This window comes from Dendrobates tinctorius, unplaced genomic scaffold (genome assembly GCF_039654945.1).
Source record: "Dendrobates tinctorius isolate UK_male_01 unplaced genomic scaffold, ASM3965494v1 ptg000250l, whole genome shotgun sequence".
In the NCBI taxonomy this organism is placed as follows: Eukaryota; Metazoa; Chordata; class Amphibia; order Anura; family Dendrobatidae; genus Dendrobates; species Dendrobates tinctorius.
The window spans coordinates 2,169,857-2,187,773 of NW_027361917.1; the positions used below are offsets into that span (position 1 = coordinate 2,169,857).

The following is a 17,917-nucleotide window of genomic DNA, read 5'->3' on the forward strand; positions in this document are numbered from 1 at the left end:
AACAAAGGATAAATCACAAAGTATTGATATGAAATTTTGTTTCTGACCAAATACTTATTTTCCACCATAATATGCAAATAAAATGAAAAAAAAACAGACAATGTGATTTTCTGGATTTTTTTTTCTCAGTTTGTCTCCCATAGTTGAGGTCTACCTATGATGTAAATTACAGACGCCTCTCATCTTTTTAAGTGGTGGAACTTGCACTATTGCTGACTGACTAAATAATTTTTTGCCCCACTGTATATATATATATATATAGTGAGATAGCGCTCATTGAATGTGTTGAGGAACACTCATTTGGCAGTGGGATTAAGCCACATAGGAATGGTTTTCCACTTAAACAGTCTGGTTTATTTACAAAGCATAAACCGCATAAAGTATAGTCCATTTCATTACATCAACAGAGCCTTCCAGGAGCTCTGCTCCACATGCTGACTTCTTGACAATCCTGGCTTCCAGGGGAACTGCTTTACTGGGATCACTAAGCCATACACTGACTTGCACGACAAGCTCCAACCCGTCAGGTCCAGACCCTCTGAAGGACGGTAGTTTCCCCAACTTTGATAGCTGTCATGGACTTTCCAGGCACATGTCCTCCTTTATGTGCTATCCAACAAACCTGTCCTCTTCCAGGACCTTCCAACACTTAGACCATGTGACCAAACAACAGTCTCATTATATCCTGTTGTGAGTTCATTTTCCCCTTCACTACTGAGGCCCGAGGAACTCCCTCTTCTGGTGAAGAAAGGTAGTGAGCCTGATTGTCAAACACCTGTGGCTGATGATGATGACTGGCTGAGTGGAGTTAATGACTGGATATAAGGCTGCCGACGCCCTTCTGGCCTGCGGGTGATTTCTCTGTGGACTTCTAGGAAACCAGTCTGATTCCTGCTCATCTAAAGCTAAGATTTCTGCTTTGCCTTTTTGCATTAGTGTTTTGTTTTCCTTGCTTTTCTGGATTCTGCCATTCCCTGCTGGGGTGAGCTGAATCTCCTTTTGCCTGTTGCTCTGTCTTCAGAATATTCCTGAGTACTGACATAGCTTTTTTGAAGCCTAGCGTCTTCAGGGCCTTTTTTACTGTCAGTTGGTTGGCTCTTATTTTCATAGGGTTTTTCACAGATTGCAGACAGCAGCCTTCCTGTCCTTTCCTATCTAAGCTAGCGTGGGCCCCATCTTTGCTCAGTCTATCTTTCTGTCTGTGTTTTGTTCTTTCTTCTTGCTTCACCGTCATTATATGTGGGGGGCTGCCTTTTGCTTTGGGGTCTGCTCTGGGGCAGTTTAGATTTCCCTTTCTGTCTTTAGGCTATGTAGTCCTCCGGCTGTGATCGAGGGGCCTAGGGCATCGTAGGAGCCCTCCACGGCTACTGCTAGTTGTGTTGATAGGTTCAGGGGTCTGCAATCCGATAGCTGCCAACTTCTCTGGTTTTCTGGACTTAGCTAGCATTTCTATTTTTTGCCTCCTACGGTGACTCAATCATAACAGAATCACCCGCCATACCGCAGATTCTAGGGTACTCAATAGCAGGAAAGAATTGTATAAAAAAAATAAAAACTAAAAAAAATAAAGTGTGCATATTTTTTCCTCTATATCTCTGAGGCCGTAGGGGGAATTTTTTTTTCTCTCAATGGAGATAAAGCAATTGTCTGATCGTGTGGAGGAGCTCGCTGCGGAAGTGCGGGGAATTTCCGCCTACCTTGCTCATTCATATGCTGCTGAACCAAAGATTCCTACACCTGATGTATTTTTTGGGGATCGGTCTAAATTTTTGAATTTCAAAAATAATTGGGATTGGGCGTTTTCTTTGAAACCAGATGATCCTATTCTGACTAATGTGAACGCATTTTTTCAGGCCTTGGGGTTGTAGTATGACGAACCTAATGCCATTGATCAGGCTGAAAAGACCCTGCTGGCATTGAACCAGGGTCGTGATTCTGCAGAATTGTACTGTCAAAAATTCCGAAAGTGGGCAGTACTTACTACCTGGAATGATAATGCCTTGGCTGCTATCTTTCGGAAGGGGTTGTCAGAAGCCATAAAAGATACTATGGTGGGATTTCCTGTTCCCTCTGGTCTTGACGATTCTATGTCTTTAGCCATTCAGGTTGATCGGCGTTTACGCGAACGCAGAGCTGCACGAGAGGTGTTGCCACCTGTTGAACAGATGTCTGAACCTATGCAATGTGATAGAGTTTTTTCCAGAGAGCAGCGTCAGGAGTTCAGAAGGCGTAATAAGTTGTGTTTTTTCTGTGGAGATGCCTCGCATATTATTTCTGTCTGTCCTAAACGCGAGAAACGCTTTGCACACACATTTTCTGTTGGTGGTGTTCAACCTAAGTTTCTTCTGGCTATTACTCTGATCTGCTCCCTGTCCACATTTTCCGCCAAGGCTTTTGTGGATTCGGGAGCAGCTCTAAACCTAATGGACTTGGATTTTGCTAAACGTTGTGGATTTCCGATGACACCTCTGCAGACGCCTATCCCTTTGAGGGGGATTGATGCTACTCCTTTGGCTAAAAATAAACCTCAGTTTTGGACCCAGGTGGTAATGCGGGTCACCCCAGACCATCAAGAAAATTGCAGGTTTTTGGTGTTACATAATCTGCATGATACTATTGTTATGGGGTTTCCCTGGTTACAAATTCATAATCCAGTTTTGGATTGGAAATCTGTGTCTGTGGTGAGTTGGGGTTGTCGGTGTGCCTTTAGTGAGGCTCCGGTGTTTTCCACCTCTCCTCAGTCGCATGATGTTCCTGATTATTTGGCGGACTTTTATGATGTATTTAGTGAGAATGAGTCTGCGTCTCTGCCTCCTCATAGGAGTTATGACTGTGCTATTGAACTGAGCCCGGGGTGTAAATTTCCCAAGGGTCGGCTCTTCAATTTATCTGTACCCGAGCACGAGGCTATGCGATCCTATATTAAGGAGGCGTTGGAGAAGGGTCATATTAGACCATCCTCATCACCCTTAGGTGCCGGGTTTTTTTTTGTAGCCAAAAAGGATGGATCATTAAGACCTTGTATTGATTATCGTGCTCTCAACAAAATTACTGTTAAATATCAGTATCCGTTACCCCTGATTTCTGATCTATTCTCCAGAGTTAAAGGTGCTTGCTGGTTTACCAAGCTTGACCTTAGGGGGGCGTATAATCTTATTCGCATTAAGCATGGGGATGAATGGAAGATGGCGTTTAATACTCCGGAGGGACATTTTGAGTACCTGGTGATGCCTTTTGGGCTCACTAATGCCCCTTCTGTCTTCCAGTGCTTCATGAACGATATTTTCTGAGATTTTGTCGATAAATTTTTGATTATCTATCTGGATGATATTTTGATCTTCTCCAAGGATTGGGATTCTCATGTGGAACATATTCGGACTGTGTTCCGGATCTTGAGGGAGAATTCCCTGTATGTCAAAGGATCTAAATGCCTTTTTGGAGTACAGAGGATTTCTTTTTTGGGATTAATTTTGTCCCCGTCAACTATTGAAATGGACCCGGCCAAGGTACAGGCCATTTACGATTGGGTTCAGCCCACTTCTTTGAAGGCCTTCCAGAAGTTTTTGGGTTTTGCTAATTTTTATCGGAAATTTATTGCAAAATTTTCTAGTATTGCCAAGCCATTGACTGATTTGACTAAGAAGGGTGCTGATGTGTTAAATTGGTCTCCGGAGGCTGTTTCTTCCTTTTAGGAGCTGAAGCGAAGATTCACCTCCGCCCCGGTTTTGCGGCAACCTGATGTCTCACTTCCGTTCCAGGTAGAGGTGGATGCTTCTGAGATTGGTGCAGGAGCTGTTTTGTCCCAAAAGGATCCTGTAACATCTAAAATGAATCCCTGTGCTTTCTTTTCCCGAAAGTTCTCTCCATCTGAACGTAACTATGATGTGGGGAATCGGGAACTGTTAGCCATGAAATGGGCATTTGAGGAGTGGAGACATTGGTTGGAGGGAGCTAAGCATCAAGTCATGGTCCTCACTGACCACAAGAATTTGATTTACCTAGAGTCGGCTAAGCGCTTGAACCCTAGACAGGCTAAGTGGGCCTTGTTTTTTACACGTTTTGATTTTGTGGTTTCCTTTCTTCCTGGAACTAAGAATGTCAAGGCTGACGCCCTCTCTAGGAGCCTCTTTGCTGATTCTCCTGTGGTGACCAAGCCTGCTACCATCTTAGGCGAAGGGGTAGTTCTTTCTGCCATCTCGCCCGATTTGAGACGTGCTCTGGAAGAGTTCCAGGAGGACAAACCTGAGCGTTGTCCCAGTGGAAAGTTGTATGTTCCTGACCAGTGGAAGAAGAGAGTGATGTCTGAAGTTTATTGCTCTGCTTTGGCTGGTCATCCAGGTATTTTTGGTACTAGAGATCTGGTGAGTCGGTCTTTTTGGTGGCCCTCCTTGTCTTGTGATGTCAGGAATTTTGTGCAGTCCTGTGGGACGTGCTCCCGGTCTAAATCGTGTTCTCGCTCTAGTGGGTTGTTGATGCCTTTGCCTGTCCCCAAGAGGCCATGGACCCATATTTCAATGGATTTCATCTCTGATATGCCTGTCTCTCAAAGGATGACTGTTATTTGGGTGATTTGTGATAGGTTCTCTAAGATGGTTCATCTTGTACCACTCCCTAAGTTGCCGTCTTCCTCTGAATTGGTGCCCCTGTTTTTACAACAGGTGGTTCGCTTGCACGGGATTCCTGAGAACATTGTATCTGACAGAGGAGTCCAGTTTGTGTCTAGATTTTGGAGAACTTTCTGTTCCAAGCTGGGAATTCAGTTGTCCTTCTCCTCTGCTTTTCACCCTCAGACCAATGGGCAGACAGAGAGAACAAACCAGACCTTGGAGTCATATTTGTGATGTTTTATTTCTGCTGATCAGGATGATTGGGTTTCATTTTTGCCCTTGGCCAAATTTGCTTTAAATAATAGAGCTAGTTCTGCCACTTTGATGTCTCCTTTTTTTTGTAACTTTGGGTTTCATCCTCGATTTTCTTCAGGGCAGGTGGAGCCCTCTGCCTGCCCAGGGGTTGACACTGTGGTGGAGAGAATGCACCAGATCTGGGACCAAGTGGTGGATAAGTTATCTCTCTCCCAGGAAAAGGCCCAGCGGTTTTCCAACCGACATAGGACCATTGGTCCCCAATTTAAGGTTGGTGATATGGTGTGGTTATCATCAAAAAATATTGCTATGAAGGTGGCTTCTCCTAAGTTTAAGCCTAGATTTATTGGACCTTACAAGATTTTGGAGATTATTAATCCGGTCTCTTTTCGTTTGGCTCTTCCTGTCACATTTAAAATCCATAATGTGTTCCATAAATCTTTGTTGAAGAGGTTTGTTGAACCTGTTGTTCCGGGGGTTGCACCTCCAGACCCGGTATTGGTTGAAGGTAACATGGAATATGAGGTAGAGAAAGTACTGGATTCCCGTCTGGCTAGACGGAGACTCCAGTATTTGGTTAAGTGGAAGGGTTATGGTCAGGAGGATAATTCCTGGGTCTCTGCCTCTGATATTCATGCCAAAAGATTGGTGCGTGCCTTTCATCGGGCTCACCCTGATCGCCCTGGTGGCGTGGTTGAGGGTTCGGTGACCCCTCCTCAAGGGGGAGGTACTGTTGTGAATTCATTTTCCCCTTCACTACTGAGGCCCGAGGAACTCCCTCTTCTGGTGAAGAAAGGTAGTGAGCCTGATTGTCAAACACCTGGGGCTGATGATGATGACTGGCTGAGTGGAGTTAATGACTGGATATAAGGCTGCTGACGCCCTTCTGGCCTGCGGGTGATTTCTCTGTGGACTTCTAGGAAACCAGTCTGATTCCTGCTCATCTAAAGCTAAGATTTCTGCTTTGCCTTTTTGCATTAGTGTTTTGTTTTCCTTGCTTTTCTGGATTCTGCCATTCCCTGCTGGGGTGAGCTGAATCTCCTTTTGCCTGTAGCTCTGTCTTCAGAATATTCCTGAGTACTGACATAGCTTTTTTGAAGCCTAGCGTCTTCAGGGCCTTTTTTACTGTCAGTTGGTTGGCTCTTATTTTCATAGGGTTTTTCACGGATTGCAGACAGCAGCCTTCCTGTCCTTTCCTATCTAAGCTAGCGTGGGCCCCATCTTTGCTCAGTCTATCTTTCTGTCTGTGTTTTGTTCTTTCTTCTTGCTTCACCGTCATTATATGTGGGGGGCTGCCTTTTGCTTTGGGGTCTGCTCTGGGGCAGTTTAGATTTCCCTTTCTGTCTTTAGGCTATGTAGTCCTCCGGCTGTGATCGAGGGGCCTAGGGCATCGTAGGAGCCCTCCACGGCTACTGCTAGTTGTGTTGATAGGTTCAGGGGTCTGCAATCCGATAGCTGCCAACTTCTCTGGTTTTCTGGACTTAGCTAGCATTTCTATTTTTGCCTCCTACGGTGACTCAATCATAACAATATCCCATGAGACACACCCATTGATGGGAAGTAGCTGGTTAGCCAGACCCGCCCAGCTCGCTGGCTAACCTGCAAGCCCAGCCCATACAAAGTAAGCAAGGCTCGTGGAACTACAGGTCCCAGTGCAACATTCCAGGATTACAGCACAGAGGACCTCCGGCTCTGCAACACATACCGGCCATGCACAATAACGCCAGTCACTGTCTCACAATATATATACAGTTGTGGCCAAAAGTATTGATACCCCTGCAATTTTGTCAGATAATACTCAGTTTCTTCCTGAAAATTATTGCAATCACAAATTCTTTGGTATTATTATCTTCATTTAATTTGTCTTAAATGAAAAAACACAAAAAGAATTGTCCTAAAGCCAAATTGGATATAATTCCACACCAAACATAAAAAAGAGGGTGGACAAAAGTATTGGCACTGTTCGAAAAATCATGTGATGCTTCTCTAATTTGTGTAATTAACAGCACCTGTAACTTACCTGTGGCACCTAACAGGTGTTGGCAATAACTAAATCACACTTGCAGCCAGTTGACATGGATTAAAGTTGACTCAACCTCTGTCCTGTGTCCTTGTGTGTACCACATTGAGCATGGAGAAAAGAAAGAAGCCCAAAGAACTGTCTGAGGACTTGAGAAACCAAATTGTGAGGAAGCATGAGCAATCTCAAGGCTACAAGTCCATCTCCAAAGACCTGAATGTTCCTGTGTCTACCGTGCGCAGTGTCATCAAGAAGTTTAAAGCCCATGGCACTGTGGCTAATCTCCCTAGAATTTGACAGAAAAGAAAAATTGACAAGAGATTTCAACGCAAGATTGTGCGGATGTTGGATAAAGAACCTCGACTAACATCCAAACAAGTTCAAGCTGCCCTGCAGTCCGAGGGTGCAACAGTGTCAACCCGTACTATCTGTCGGCATCTGAATGAAAAGGGACTGTATGGTAGGAGACCCAAGAAGACCCCACTTCTTACCCCGAGACATAAAAAAGCCAGGCTGGAGTTTGTCAAAACTTACCTGAAAAAGCCTAAAACGTTTTGGAAGAATGTTCTCTGGTCAGATGAGACAAAAGTAGAGCTTTTTTGGGCAAAGGCATCAACATAGAGTTTACAGGAGAAAAAAAGAGGCATTCAAAGAAAAAAACACAGTCTCTACAGTCAAACATGGCAGGGGTTCCCTGATGTTTTGGGGTTGCTTTGCTGCCTCTGGCACTGGACTGCTTGACCATGTGCATGGCATTATGAAGTCTGAAGACTACCAACAAATTTTGCAGCATAATGTAGGGCCCAGTGTGAGAAAGCTGGGTCTCCCTCAGAGGTCATGGGTCTTCCAGCAGGACAATGACCCAAAACACACTTCAAAAAGCACTAGAAAATGGTTTGAGAGAAAGCACTGGAGACTTCTAAGGTGGCCAGCAATGAGTCCAGACCTGAATCCCATAGAACACCTGTGGAGAGATCTAAAAATGGCAGTTTGGAGAAGGCAACCTTCTAATATCAGGGACCTGGAGCAGTTTGTCAAAGAAGAATGGTCTAAAATTCCAGCAGAGCATTGTAAGAAACTCATTGATGGTTACCGGAAGCGGTTGGTCGCAGTTATTTTGGCTAAAGGTTGTGCAACCAAGTATTAGGCTGAGGGTGCCAATACTTTTGTCTGGCCCATTTTTGGAGTTTTGTGTGAAATGATCACTGTTTTGCTTTTTGCTTCATTCTCTTTTGTGTTTTTTCATTTAAGACAAATTAAATGAAGATAATAATACCAAAGAATTTGTGATTGCAATTATTTTCAGGAAGAAACTGAGTATTATCTGACAAAATTGCAGGGGTGTCAATACTTTTGGCCACAACTGTATACTGTATAGTGCCTTGAAAAAGTGTTTGTATTCCATGAACGTTTACAAATTTTTTTCATATTATACCCACAAACTGAAATGTATTTTGTTGGAATTTTGTGTGATATACCAGCACACAGTATCAAGTGTTTGTGAAGTGTAAAAGAAATAATACATGGTTATCTAATTATTTTAAAAAATGTAAGTATGAAAATTGTAATGTGCATTTGTACTCAGCCCCCAATTGTCTGAAACCCCGAAATAAAATCCACCTGTGTGTAATTTATTTTCTGTATAACTTCAGCTGTTCTGTGGAGGCCTCGGAGGTTTGTTTGATAACTTAAGGGGTCAAACAGAATAATGCCAAAGAATACACCAGACAGGTCAGGGATAAAGTTGGGTAGAAAAGTGAAACAGGGTTAGGTTATAAAAAATAGCACAACCTCTGAACCTCTCACAGAGCACTGTTCAGTCCATCATCCAAAAATGGAAGGAGTAAGGAAGAACTGTAAATCTACCAAGACATGGTCATCCACCATCCACCAAAACTGTCATCCCAAGTAAAGAGAGCACTAATTATAGAAGCAGCCAAGAGGCCCATGGTCACTTTGGCGTAGCTGCAGTTTTCATAAAGGCACTGCTGGAATTAGATGCACCTAGTTCCCTAAGAGATTCTTAATGAATTTAGTGCATCTTACAATTGGCATGGGCCTCCAACAGAAATGTTACTCCAGCTAAGGAATGGGGTACATTTCTTGCATGATTTATGCTACTAAAACTGCAAAACATATTATGAATTTTCTGGACGAGCTTTGTTACACCCCATCTCAGTCAATCTCTGCCCACCTTGACAGAGCTGGCCTGGACTGGCATAAAAACATCAAAATTATGACACTTTTGTATTGTGGCAGGGGATTTTATTGCTGAAATTGACGACTGTAGGTAAGGTTGGTCTGTAGCAATGTTTAGGAAGGTTGTATGCATCAAAGAAATAACCAAATATGAATTCTGGGAATCAAAGTCGCCCAATACAACACTGCACAGAGTATCAAATTGCCTCCACCTTCTTTGCTTGTTCTTAAAATGCATGCTGGAGCCTTCTCTTAATTTGGTAAGCCACACTCAGGAGCATAGTGGCAGGGAGTGGTAGGTGGAGCTGCCTGATATAGACACGGTAAAGCTAATCTCTGCAGGACACAGCAGGGTTAAATTCCTGCAGAGACCAGCCTCGCCCCCGCCTAAGGCTAGATGGAACCCACATTCAGATGCATCAGTGCTGTATGAAACAGCCTCAGAGGGACAGCCAGATATGAGGAAAAAACACCTGGTAAGCAGAGCGGCGCTGGGAAGACCAGCGAGTCCCCGTCGTTACAACATATATACCACCATGAGGGATATATACCAAGATGGGCACAGGATAAATGCAGTTCATGCTGGACAGTCCAGGAATTTAAAGAAACTGTAGGTTTTTTTCCAAGTAGAGTGGGCAGCTTTACCATCTGAGAAAATAAAGAATCTCATCCACAACTTCCACAAAAGACTTCAAGCTGTCATTGATGTTAGAGGTGGCAATACACAGTATTAAGAAATGGGGTGTGTAACTTTTGATCAGGGTCATTGGATGTTTTGGGTTGTCATTATGATTTAGAAAGAGAAAACACAGCAGTTTGACAATAAATGGCTTCACCCAACTACTAACCATGAGAGGAGAAAAAGGTTTGATGTTGTCATTCATATTCTCTGAAAAAAGGCCAAGAAAGAAAAAATTCTGCCGGGTATGTAAACTTTTGAGCACAACTGTATATACCAGGATGGAGTCAGGATGAGGGACATATATGCCAGGGAGGAGCCTAAGATTGTGAACATTACTACATAATGGGGGAAGAGGTGCAACTTGTTTATCCTTATAGGATTTAGCATGCCACAAGGGCCCATACATCTGACCAACATGCGGGGGGTGGGGTCCAGGTCCAAGTCCTGCATCGGGGCCCATCGGACTTTAGTTACGCCACTGCTCTCATATGCAATTGGATGTCACCATGATGACTAAAAAAATGATTTATTTTTTAATTCCAGTCGATCCAAGAAGTTCTAATCAGTCTGGAAATGCTGACAAATGGACCGGGAAATTTTCACTCGCTTTTCTGATCTGTTGTCAAACATTTGGGGACCCACTTTGCAGATCGCGTCTTCATGTCCAAATGTTCATGGATAATTACAAAACACACTCACGGGAAATCCCCATGATGTCTGCTATTGCTTTAGATGAAATTCGCTGATTCTCGAGTATGAGGTTGTGCACAGCATCGACGATCTCCGGAACAACCACCACTCTCGGTCGACCAAGACGTTCGTTATCGTTGGTGCTGAAGTGGTCCATTTTAAATTTGTCAACCCAGTTCTTAACTGTAGAATATGAAGGGCATTGATCAACCAATGTCTGCGACATATCACCATGAATATCCTTCACGGACTTTCCTTGCAGACACAAGAATTTTATCACTCCTCTGCTCTCATTTGTTGTGAATATTGCATTAGACTCCACCATTTTGTTTGCTGCCATAAGCTAAAAAACACAAAATTTTGAAAACATATATTAGACACGTAAGGCTTTCATGAGATGTAGCATTCGGTACCATAGAAACAAAAAAAGATTACAAAGCCAAAGACTTATCAGCAGCCCCTAGTATACTCGAGTATAAGCCGACCCGTTTATAAGCCGAGGCACCTAATTTTGCCACGAAAAACTGGGTAAGCTTATTGACTCAAGTATAAGCTGGGTATGCATTGTTCCCTCATCCCTGTCCTGGTATGCATGACTCCCCCCGTTACTGTCCTGGTATGCATGGCTCCTTATCCCCTATCCTTGTATGCATGGCTCCCCCATCACTGTCCTGGTATGCATAGCTCCCCTGTCCCTGTCCTTGTATGCATGGCTCACCGGTCCCTGTCCTTGTGTGCATGGCTCCCCCGTCCCTGTCCTGGTATGCATGGCTTACCGGTCCCTGTCCTTGTATTCATGGCTCCCCCGTCCCTGTCATTGTATGCATAGCTTCTTATCCTCTATCCCTGTAAGCATGGTTCCCCCGTCCCTGTCACTGTATGTATGGCTTCCCCATCACTGTCCTGGTATGCATGGCCCCCCCGGTCGCCCGGTCCCAGGGCTGTGGGGTACTCGGTACCGAGCTGGTGTCAGTGGGATATGTCACAGTGGCGGTGACCCGGTCCGTGGCCCTGGGCGCCCAAATCAATGGTGGTTTGTAGTCAATGTAGTTTAAGTGGAATGGAATAGTTTGTGATGCCACCTGTGGTGTTTGGCAAGCAAGATGTTAAGCCAACGCTGCGTGCAGATCCTCTGGGGCTGATGGTGTGTTGCAGCATAGATGGTGTAGCTCCCCACAGGTGAAGCTGTAACCCCAGGGCAGTGTATAGGCGCAGGCGGTGTGAGGAAAGTTGGTACCCAGATGTAGTGGTGCTGGCAGTGTTGGCGCACAATTGAATGGAAGACACCAGGGCTGGTAGTTCCAAAGCTTTACTCACAGTTCGTGGTACACACTGGTGCCTGCCTCCGTGCCGTGTCCTCCGGGGCAGAGACTCAATCAACCTCCCGGGCAAGTCCAGCTGTTGGAGAGGAGTGTTGGAGAGGAGACTCCAACACTCCGCCAACATGTACCTTCCCTGAACGACTCCTCTATTGCGCCTTTTAGTGTGAAGAGCTCCAGTACCGTGGTACTCTGAAGTTCCTCCTGTCAGATGTTCCTAACAACTCTACTTGTATGAGAGACAGCTGTAGCCTCTCTCGGGGACTCCTTTCTCCAGAGTCCTGGTTCTCTATTCAGTTGCTGTTGTGCCCCAAGTTTTAGATGGGAGTAGTGCATTTACAGCCAATTACTCCACCGGTGTCTGCTGCAGAACCATAAGTGTCCATACAACCTCGGGGACCGGGCCCCGGCCTTGCGCTGAGAACCTATAGGCAGGGTTCCTCTTCCAACCCACAACTCCTCTCTGTTCTCCTACTCCTTCGTACCGCGCTGTTCCTTCTCTCTCTTATGGAAGCTTAGGTTGCAGTTCTAAGTCTTTCTCCTTCTGTTCCTTTCCCGTGCCAGCTGGCTCAGGTCACTGAGGCAGCTGCAGCACTCCTTCCTCCATCCCTTCCTCCAGGGATCCCCACTACTTCCGAGTGGCCTCCTCTCAGACTGACCTCCTGACTGATCGGTAATTCTAATCCTTCCCAACCTTTTATATATCTCAACTCCACCCACCTCCCAGCACATCTTGTGTTACGAAGCCAGGAACCACGAAAGGTGCTCTGCTACCCTCTAAGCATGAAGCCACAATCTGGTCCTGCTGAACTATCCCATGTGTGGGGTGCAGGTGTTGGAGTATGGAAAGGAGTTCCCAACTTACCAAGGTGGTGGGGCACTACACCTTAGGAGAAGGTGCAGAACCTCTGTGGCGACTGAGCCTCAGGGGCGCCACGCAAGGCTCCTTATCCCCTAGTCTTGTATGTATAACTATTTATTCCCTATCCTTGTATGCATCATTCCTGTTAAAAAAAACATCCTGCCTGCGCGCCCTCGCTGGCACTGCATCTCGTTCCGGCGCCAGCATATCTTCCGGCCAAGCAATCACCTGGCCCCGCTCATTAAGGTAATAAATATGCACTCCCCATCTATGGGAGTGGAGTGGCGTGCATATTCATTACCTTAAAGAGTGGTGCCACATGATTGCTCAGCTGGAAGAGCTGCTGGCGCTGGAACGAACCAGATGCAGTGTCAGCGAGGGTGCTAGGACCAACGAGATGCTGTGCCAGCGAGGGTGTTAGGACCAACGAGATGCTGTGCCAGCAAGGTCGCGCAGGAAGGTGAGTAGGATGTGTGCTGGAAGCCGGCGGCTGCGGCTGGCACTGTGCGCTATTACAGCAGTGGCACAGGCTTTAGCCACAGCCACCAGCTCCTGCCTCTGTGACCAGCTGCTCCACCGCTCCCTCCCCCCCCCCCCCCCCCGACGGCTTTCTGGGACAATTGACTCATGTATAAGCCAAGGGGGGGGGTTTTTCAGCACAAAAAAATGTGCTGAAAAACTTGGCTTATACACGAGTATACACTTTATATTAATACCCCACACTATATTACATGCACAAATAAAAAGACAATTACTGGACAATAAAGTTAGTGGGAGTGAATCCTTAATGAAGTGTAAATTTTTTTTGCTTTTTTTCTGCACAGGATTATAAGAGCAGCTAACATAGCTGACATATGTTTAGCAGCATTCAGAGATCTGCTTTTCAGAAGCCACCTGTAGACCTGTAGGCTATTTATGAATCATTGGCTTTTATGTGAGATTGTTGTGAGCGTGCTCAGTGATCTATGCAGAGGTCGCTATACAGGAAGGGCAAAGAATTAAGCTTTGGTCATTGTACATTTATACACTGAATGGATAAAAATATTGTTACATACCAATAATCAACAAATTTAGATGTTTCTTTCAGTTACATTGCCGCAGGTATATAAATTTCAGGCACTCGCCATGCGTCTGCTTTTATAAATAATGTGAAATAATGGCTCATTCTAAGGCCATGTGCACACGATGCAGATTTCCAGCGGATCCGCAGTGGATTTTACCGCACAGAAACGTTGCATATCCGCATTGTGATGTACAGTAGCATGTTAGTCAATTGGAAAAAAAAAAACGCTGTGCAGACGCTGCGGATTTTTCCGCGTGGTTTTCTTGTGGTTCAAAATATGCAGCATGTCACTTCTTTTGTGCGGTTTTCCACCTGCTCCATTCTCCAAATCCGCAGGGGGAAATCCGCAGAGGAAAACCGCACAAAAGCCGCAAGAAAACCGCAAGAAAAAAGGAAGAAATCCGCAGGAAAAATGCAGGTCATTTGACCTGCGGATTTCTTCAATTCTGCGCTGAAAAATCTGCAGGGCTAAAAAGTACGTCTGCACTTAGCCTAAAGAGCTCCCTACTTGCGTGGTCCTGTCACTGTGTCACCAGTCAGTTCATGAAAATTCTTCCCTTTTAGATCTTTAGTGCTCTACTGAGTGGTGTTATGGAGAAGTGGAAGTGTGTAAGAACCACAAAAAGTCAGCTACGAAGTGGTGACCACCTAAATTGCAGAGCGTGGTCACCAAGTGCTGAGGAGTATAGCAACTGTCTGCTCACTCAGTAACTGCAGAAACTATGTCTCCTCTTGCATTAGCATCAACACAAAAACTATGCGCCGGGAGTTTTATGGCATGGGTTTCAAAGGCCAAGCAGCTGCATGCAAACCTTACATCACCAAGCACAAAAGCACAATGCCAAGTTTTGGCTGAAGTGGTGTAAAGCTCACCACCACTGGACTCTGAAGCAGTAGATACTCTGAGTTCTGTGGAGTAATGAATCTCAATTTCGAAACGTGATGGACAAATCTTCACCTTATGGACCCACTAAGCCCCAGATCTGGATGGGTACACGCTCCCGGCCATTGATATAGTTGGAGAAAGGCATGTGGGCAGTGAGGACATAGTACACTCAGGAGTTTTTTGGGAGGAAAAGACAGATTCAATGAAATCAACAAGAAAAATCAAGGTTAGCACGGTGTGCACAGGAGGTGGAAAAAAACAAACAAGAGCCCTAAAACACAATCTAAAGACAGAGGTATAAATGTTTTTCAGTCTTAAATAAAACTAGGTAGGTGATGTCACTGATCCATGCCAGGCAGCCTACAAAACCCAACATGGACATAACAGAGGGCATCAAACCCAAAGGAAGGAAGCATGGACTGGAATACCCAGGAAGGTGTGTAACACTAGGTTTGGCAAAAACAAGGAGACTGTTACCTGCCTGACTACACTGTGCCAACTGTAAAGTTTGGCAGAAGAAGGTAATGCAATGGGTTTATTACTCAGACCTTACCTCTGATTAAGGAAATCTCAATGCTTCAGCAAACAAAGACAATTTATTACAGCTGTAGAGTCCAATCTTGTGGAAACAGTTGGGAGAAGGCCATTTTCTGTTTGCCATGACTGACCTAGTGCACGTAGCAAGGTCCATAAAAGCATTAGCTACAGTAGATGAGTTTGATGGGAAAAACTTGACTGGTCCATAAAAAGGCTGACCTCAACCCCATCAAACATCTATGGAATAAATTAGAAACTATAGAGATTTTGAGCCGGGCATTCTCTTAAACTCAATAATTCAAAATTTAAAAAAACAGTGCTTTCAGACCTCAAATAATGCAAAGAAAAAAGTTCATAATCATTTAGAAACAACAATACTAATGCTTAAACTCAGGAAGAGTTCAAAAATCAATATTTTGTGGAATAACCATGATTTTTAAAAACAGCTTTCATGCGTCTTGGCATGCTTGCCACCAGTCTTTCACACTGCTCCTGGTGCAAAAATTTAAGCAGTTCTTTGTTTGATGGCTTGTGACTATCCATCATCCTCTTGATTACATTCCAGAGGTTTTCAATGGGGTTCAGGTCTGGAGAATGGACTGCCCATGACAGGGTTTCGATGTGGTGGTCTATTAATTTTTGCCAGAGCTGTGTATAGTGTTTCATTGTAATCTTGCCTGTGATAACAATGAGAGGAAAAGTGAACAAGTGTTTATTTATGAGATCAGGGGCCAAGAATGTTAGTTATCAGCAAGATTTCAAGATTTTTTTTAATAAAGATGGTAACCAGTAAAATTAAAAATAATCATTAAACATTCTTAAAAATCTGATCAAACAATCATTTAATTTCTGATAATAGCTCATTCCATAAATGTTCAACTTTAGCTATAACATATAAAAAAATAAAATAAAAGCTATCAAAACAATGTTCGTAAAAGTGTTCTGATATAGAAGAAAATATGAAGAAAATAAAAAAATCAACTAAATTCATATTTGTCTTAAATTAGTAACTGACTTTAACTTAGTCTAGGGGTAATCATTATTGTAAATGAACATGTCCACCATCCTGTTGCACTGATAGAAACCTATCCTTGAATGTAAATAGGACAGGTTGAATACCAAAAATAATTCCTATTTATTTTTTTATTCCTTTTCTTTCCCTGAGAATATTTTAAGTGCTATGTTGTTATGCAGCTTATTATGTAAAACGTGACATTCTCATATGTTTGTTAAACTATTGTGATATTTTATATTGTGAAATTATGCTAGTAAGTTACAATTGTGCAGAAACTATTATTGGACTGGTATATTATTGGGCCATATGAATGTTATATGCATACATGACAGAACAAGGCAAGCAGGTAGAACTTCCAGTTTACTGCCAATGTCATATTGCAACTTGAGCAGCATCACAAAAGAAGAACATTTTTTCAGCCAACTTGTCATGAAACTAGTTAGTATGTCTGGACAAGGAAATAGCATTTTATTGTAGTATCATTGCCAGTAAACACTGGTTGATTAACATTTCCATTGACAGTAATGGATGTATCAATAGGTGAACAGACTTAGGCCTCATTCAAACATCTGTTTTTTCATAGACTTGTTCCATCTGTGTTTTTTATGGATAAAAAACATACAGATTATAGTCTGCGGTTGTTCGCATGTTCATGTCTTTTTCATTGGTCTGCAAAAAAAATAAAACGGAGACATGTCCATTTTTTGTCCGAGTCTCAGATCAAAATCACCCTTAGGTCTCATACACACAACCGTATTTTATTCAATGGGACAATGCAGATAAACGTTTTTTTTTTCACTGACCGAATCAGTGTGTGAAAATAAATCACTGCATGGACTTGTTTCTTCCATAAATAGGATGACATTCGCCCATTCAAGTCTATGGGTCCGTGAAGAAAACTCGAATGCTATACGGAGCCATATTGTAGCATCCATTTTTTACAAATACATTGCAATTCTATAGCACAGGAAACTATAAATGGTCTTGTAAAGGATTAATAGCTCCTGTTTTAAAAAACGGATTGCATACAGATGGCAAATGAGAAAAAAATTGTCCTACTTTCTTGGTTGAAACCTAATGATTTTTTATACGCTCATGCGAACCTACGCTTAAAAGGAGGAAAAACTTTTTTAAACGTGTTTTTTTCAGCACGTGAGAAAATCATTACAAAAAACACTTATGGCAAAAATTAAAAACACTGAACTCTAATGAAAATCTGATCCCAAGCACTGATGAAAATCAGTTCAATTGTCACACAAGAGAAACTGGCGTCTGAATGAGACCCTATCTTGGCCACAACAAATTGGGTCAATATATTACTCCCCCCCAGGAAAAAAAAAAAAACTAAGTTTAAAGAACATTGGTACACTCTTTAGATGAGCCAAATTGTCCAACACATTTTAGGTTCCTGTAATAAAATGACGGCCGACACAAAATATTTTTAGCTTTTGAGCTAAACAAATTGGTAACAAATGGATTGGGGAAGTAGCACAAAAAGAAAACTCATAACTTTGTGACAATGATATTTGTAAATAAAGGAACAGTAGCACACAGAATCTTTTCCACTGATCACCAGCCCCTGGAGTTGGTTTTACATCAATCTGCCCCAAATTAATTCCTCACCTCCAAGATACACAGCCTAAATTCTGTTCATACCTAGTGGTAAATGGAAACTAAATCATAGGTCTATATCTACCAAAGCATGTGCTAGCACAGGTGATATCTGCAGATCTAATGCAAACTGTGCACCACACTTAAAATCTGCTGCTGCAGCTGGCTACT

General features: G+C 43.4%; 1 protein-coding gene across 1 annotated transcript in view; it reads right to left on the reverse strand.

Moving 5' to 3' along the window:
• Positions 1–10,778, reverse strand: part of LOC141063600 (uncharacterized) — a 57,632-nt gene extending 46,854 nt beyond the window's left edge. The window contains exon 1 of the mRNA XM_073557729.1: positions 10,450–10,778. Within this exon, the coding sequence (XP_073413830.1) occupies positions 10,450–10,778 (329 nt within the window). The remainder of the gene's footprint in view (positions 1–10,449) is intronic.
• Between the last annotated feature and the right edge of the window lie 7,139 nt (positions 10,779–17,917).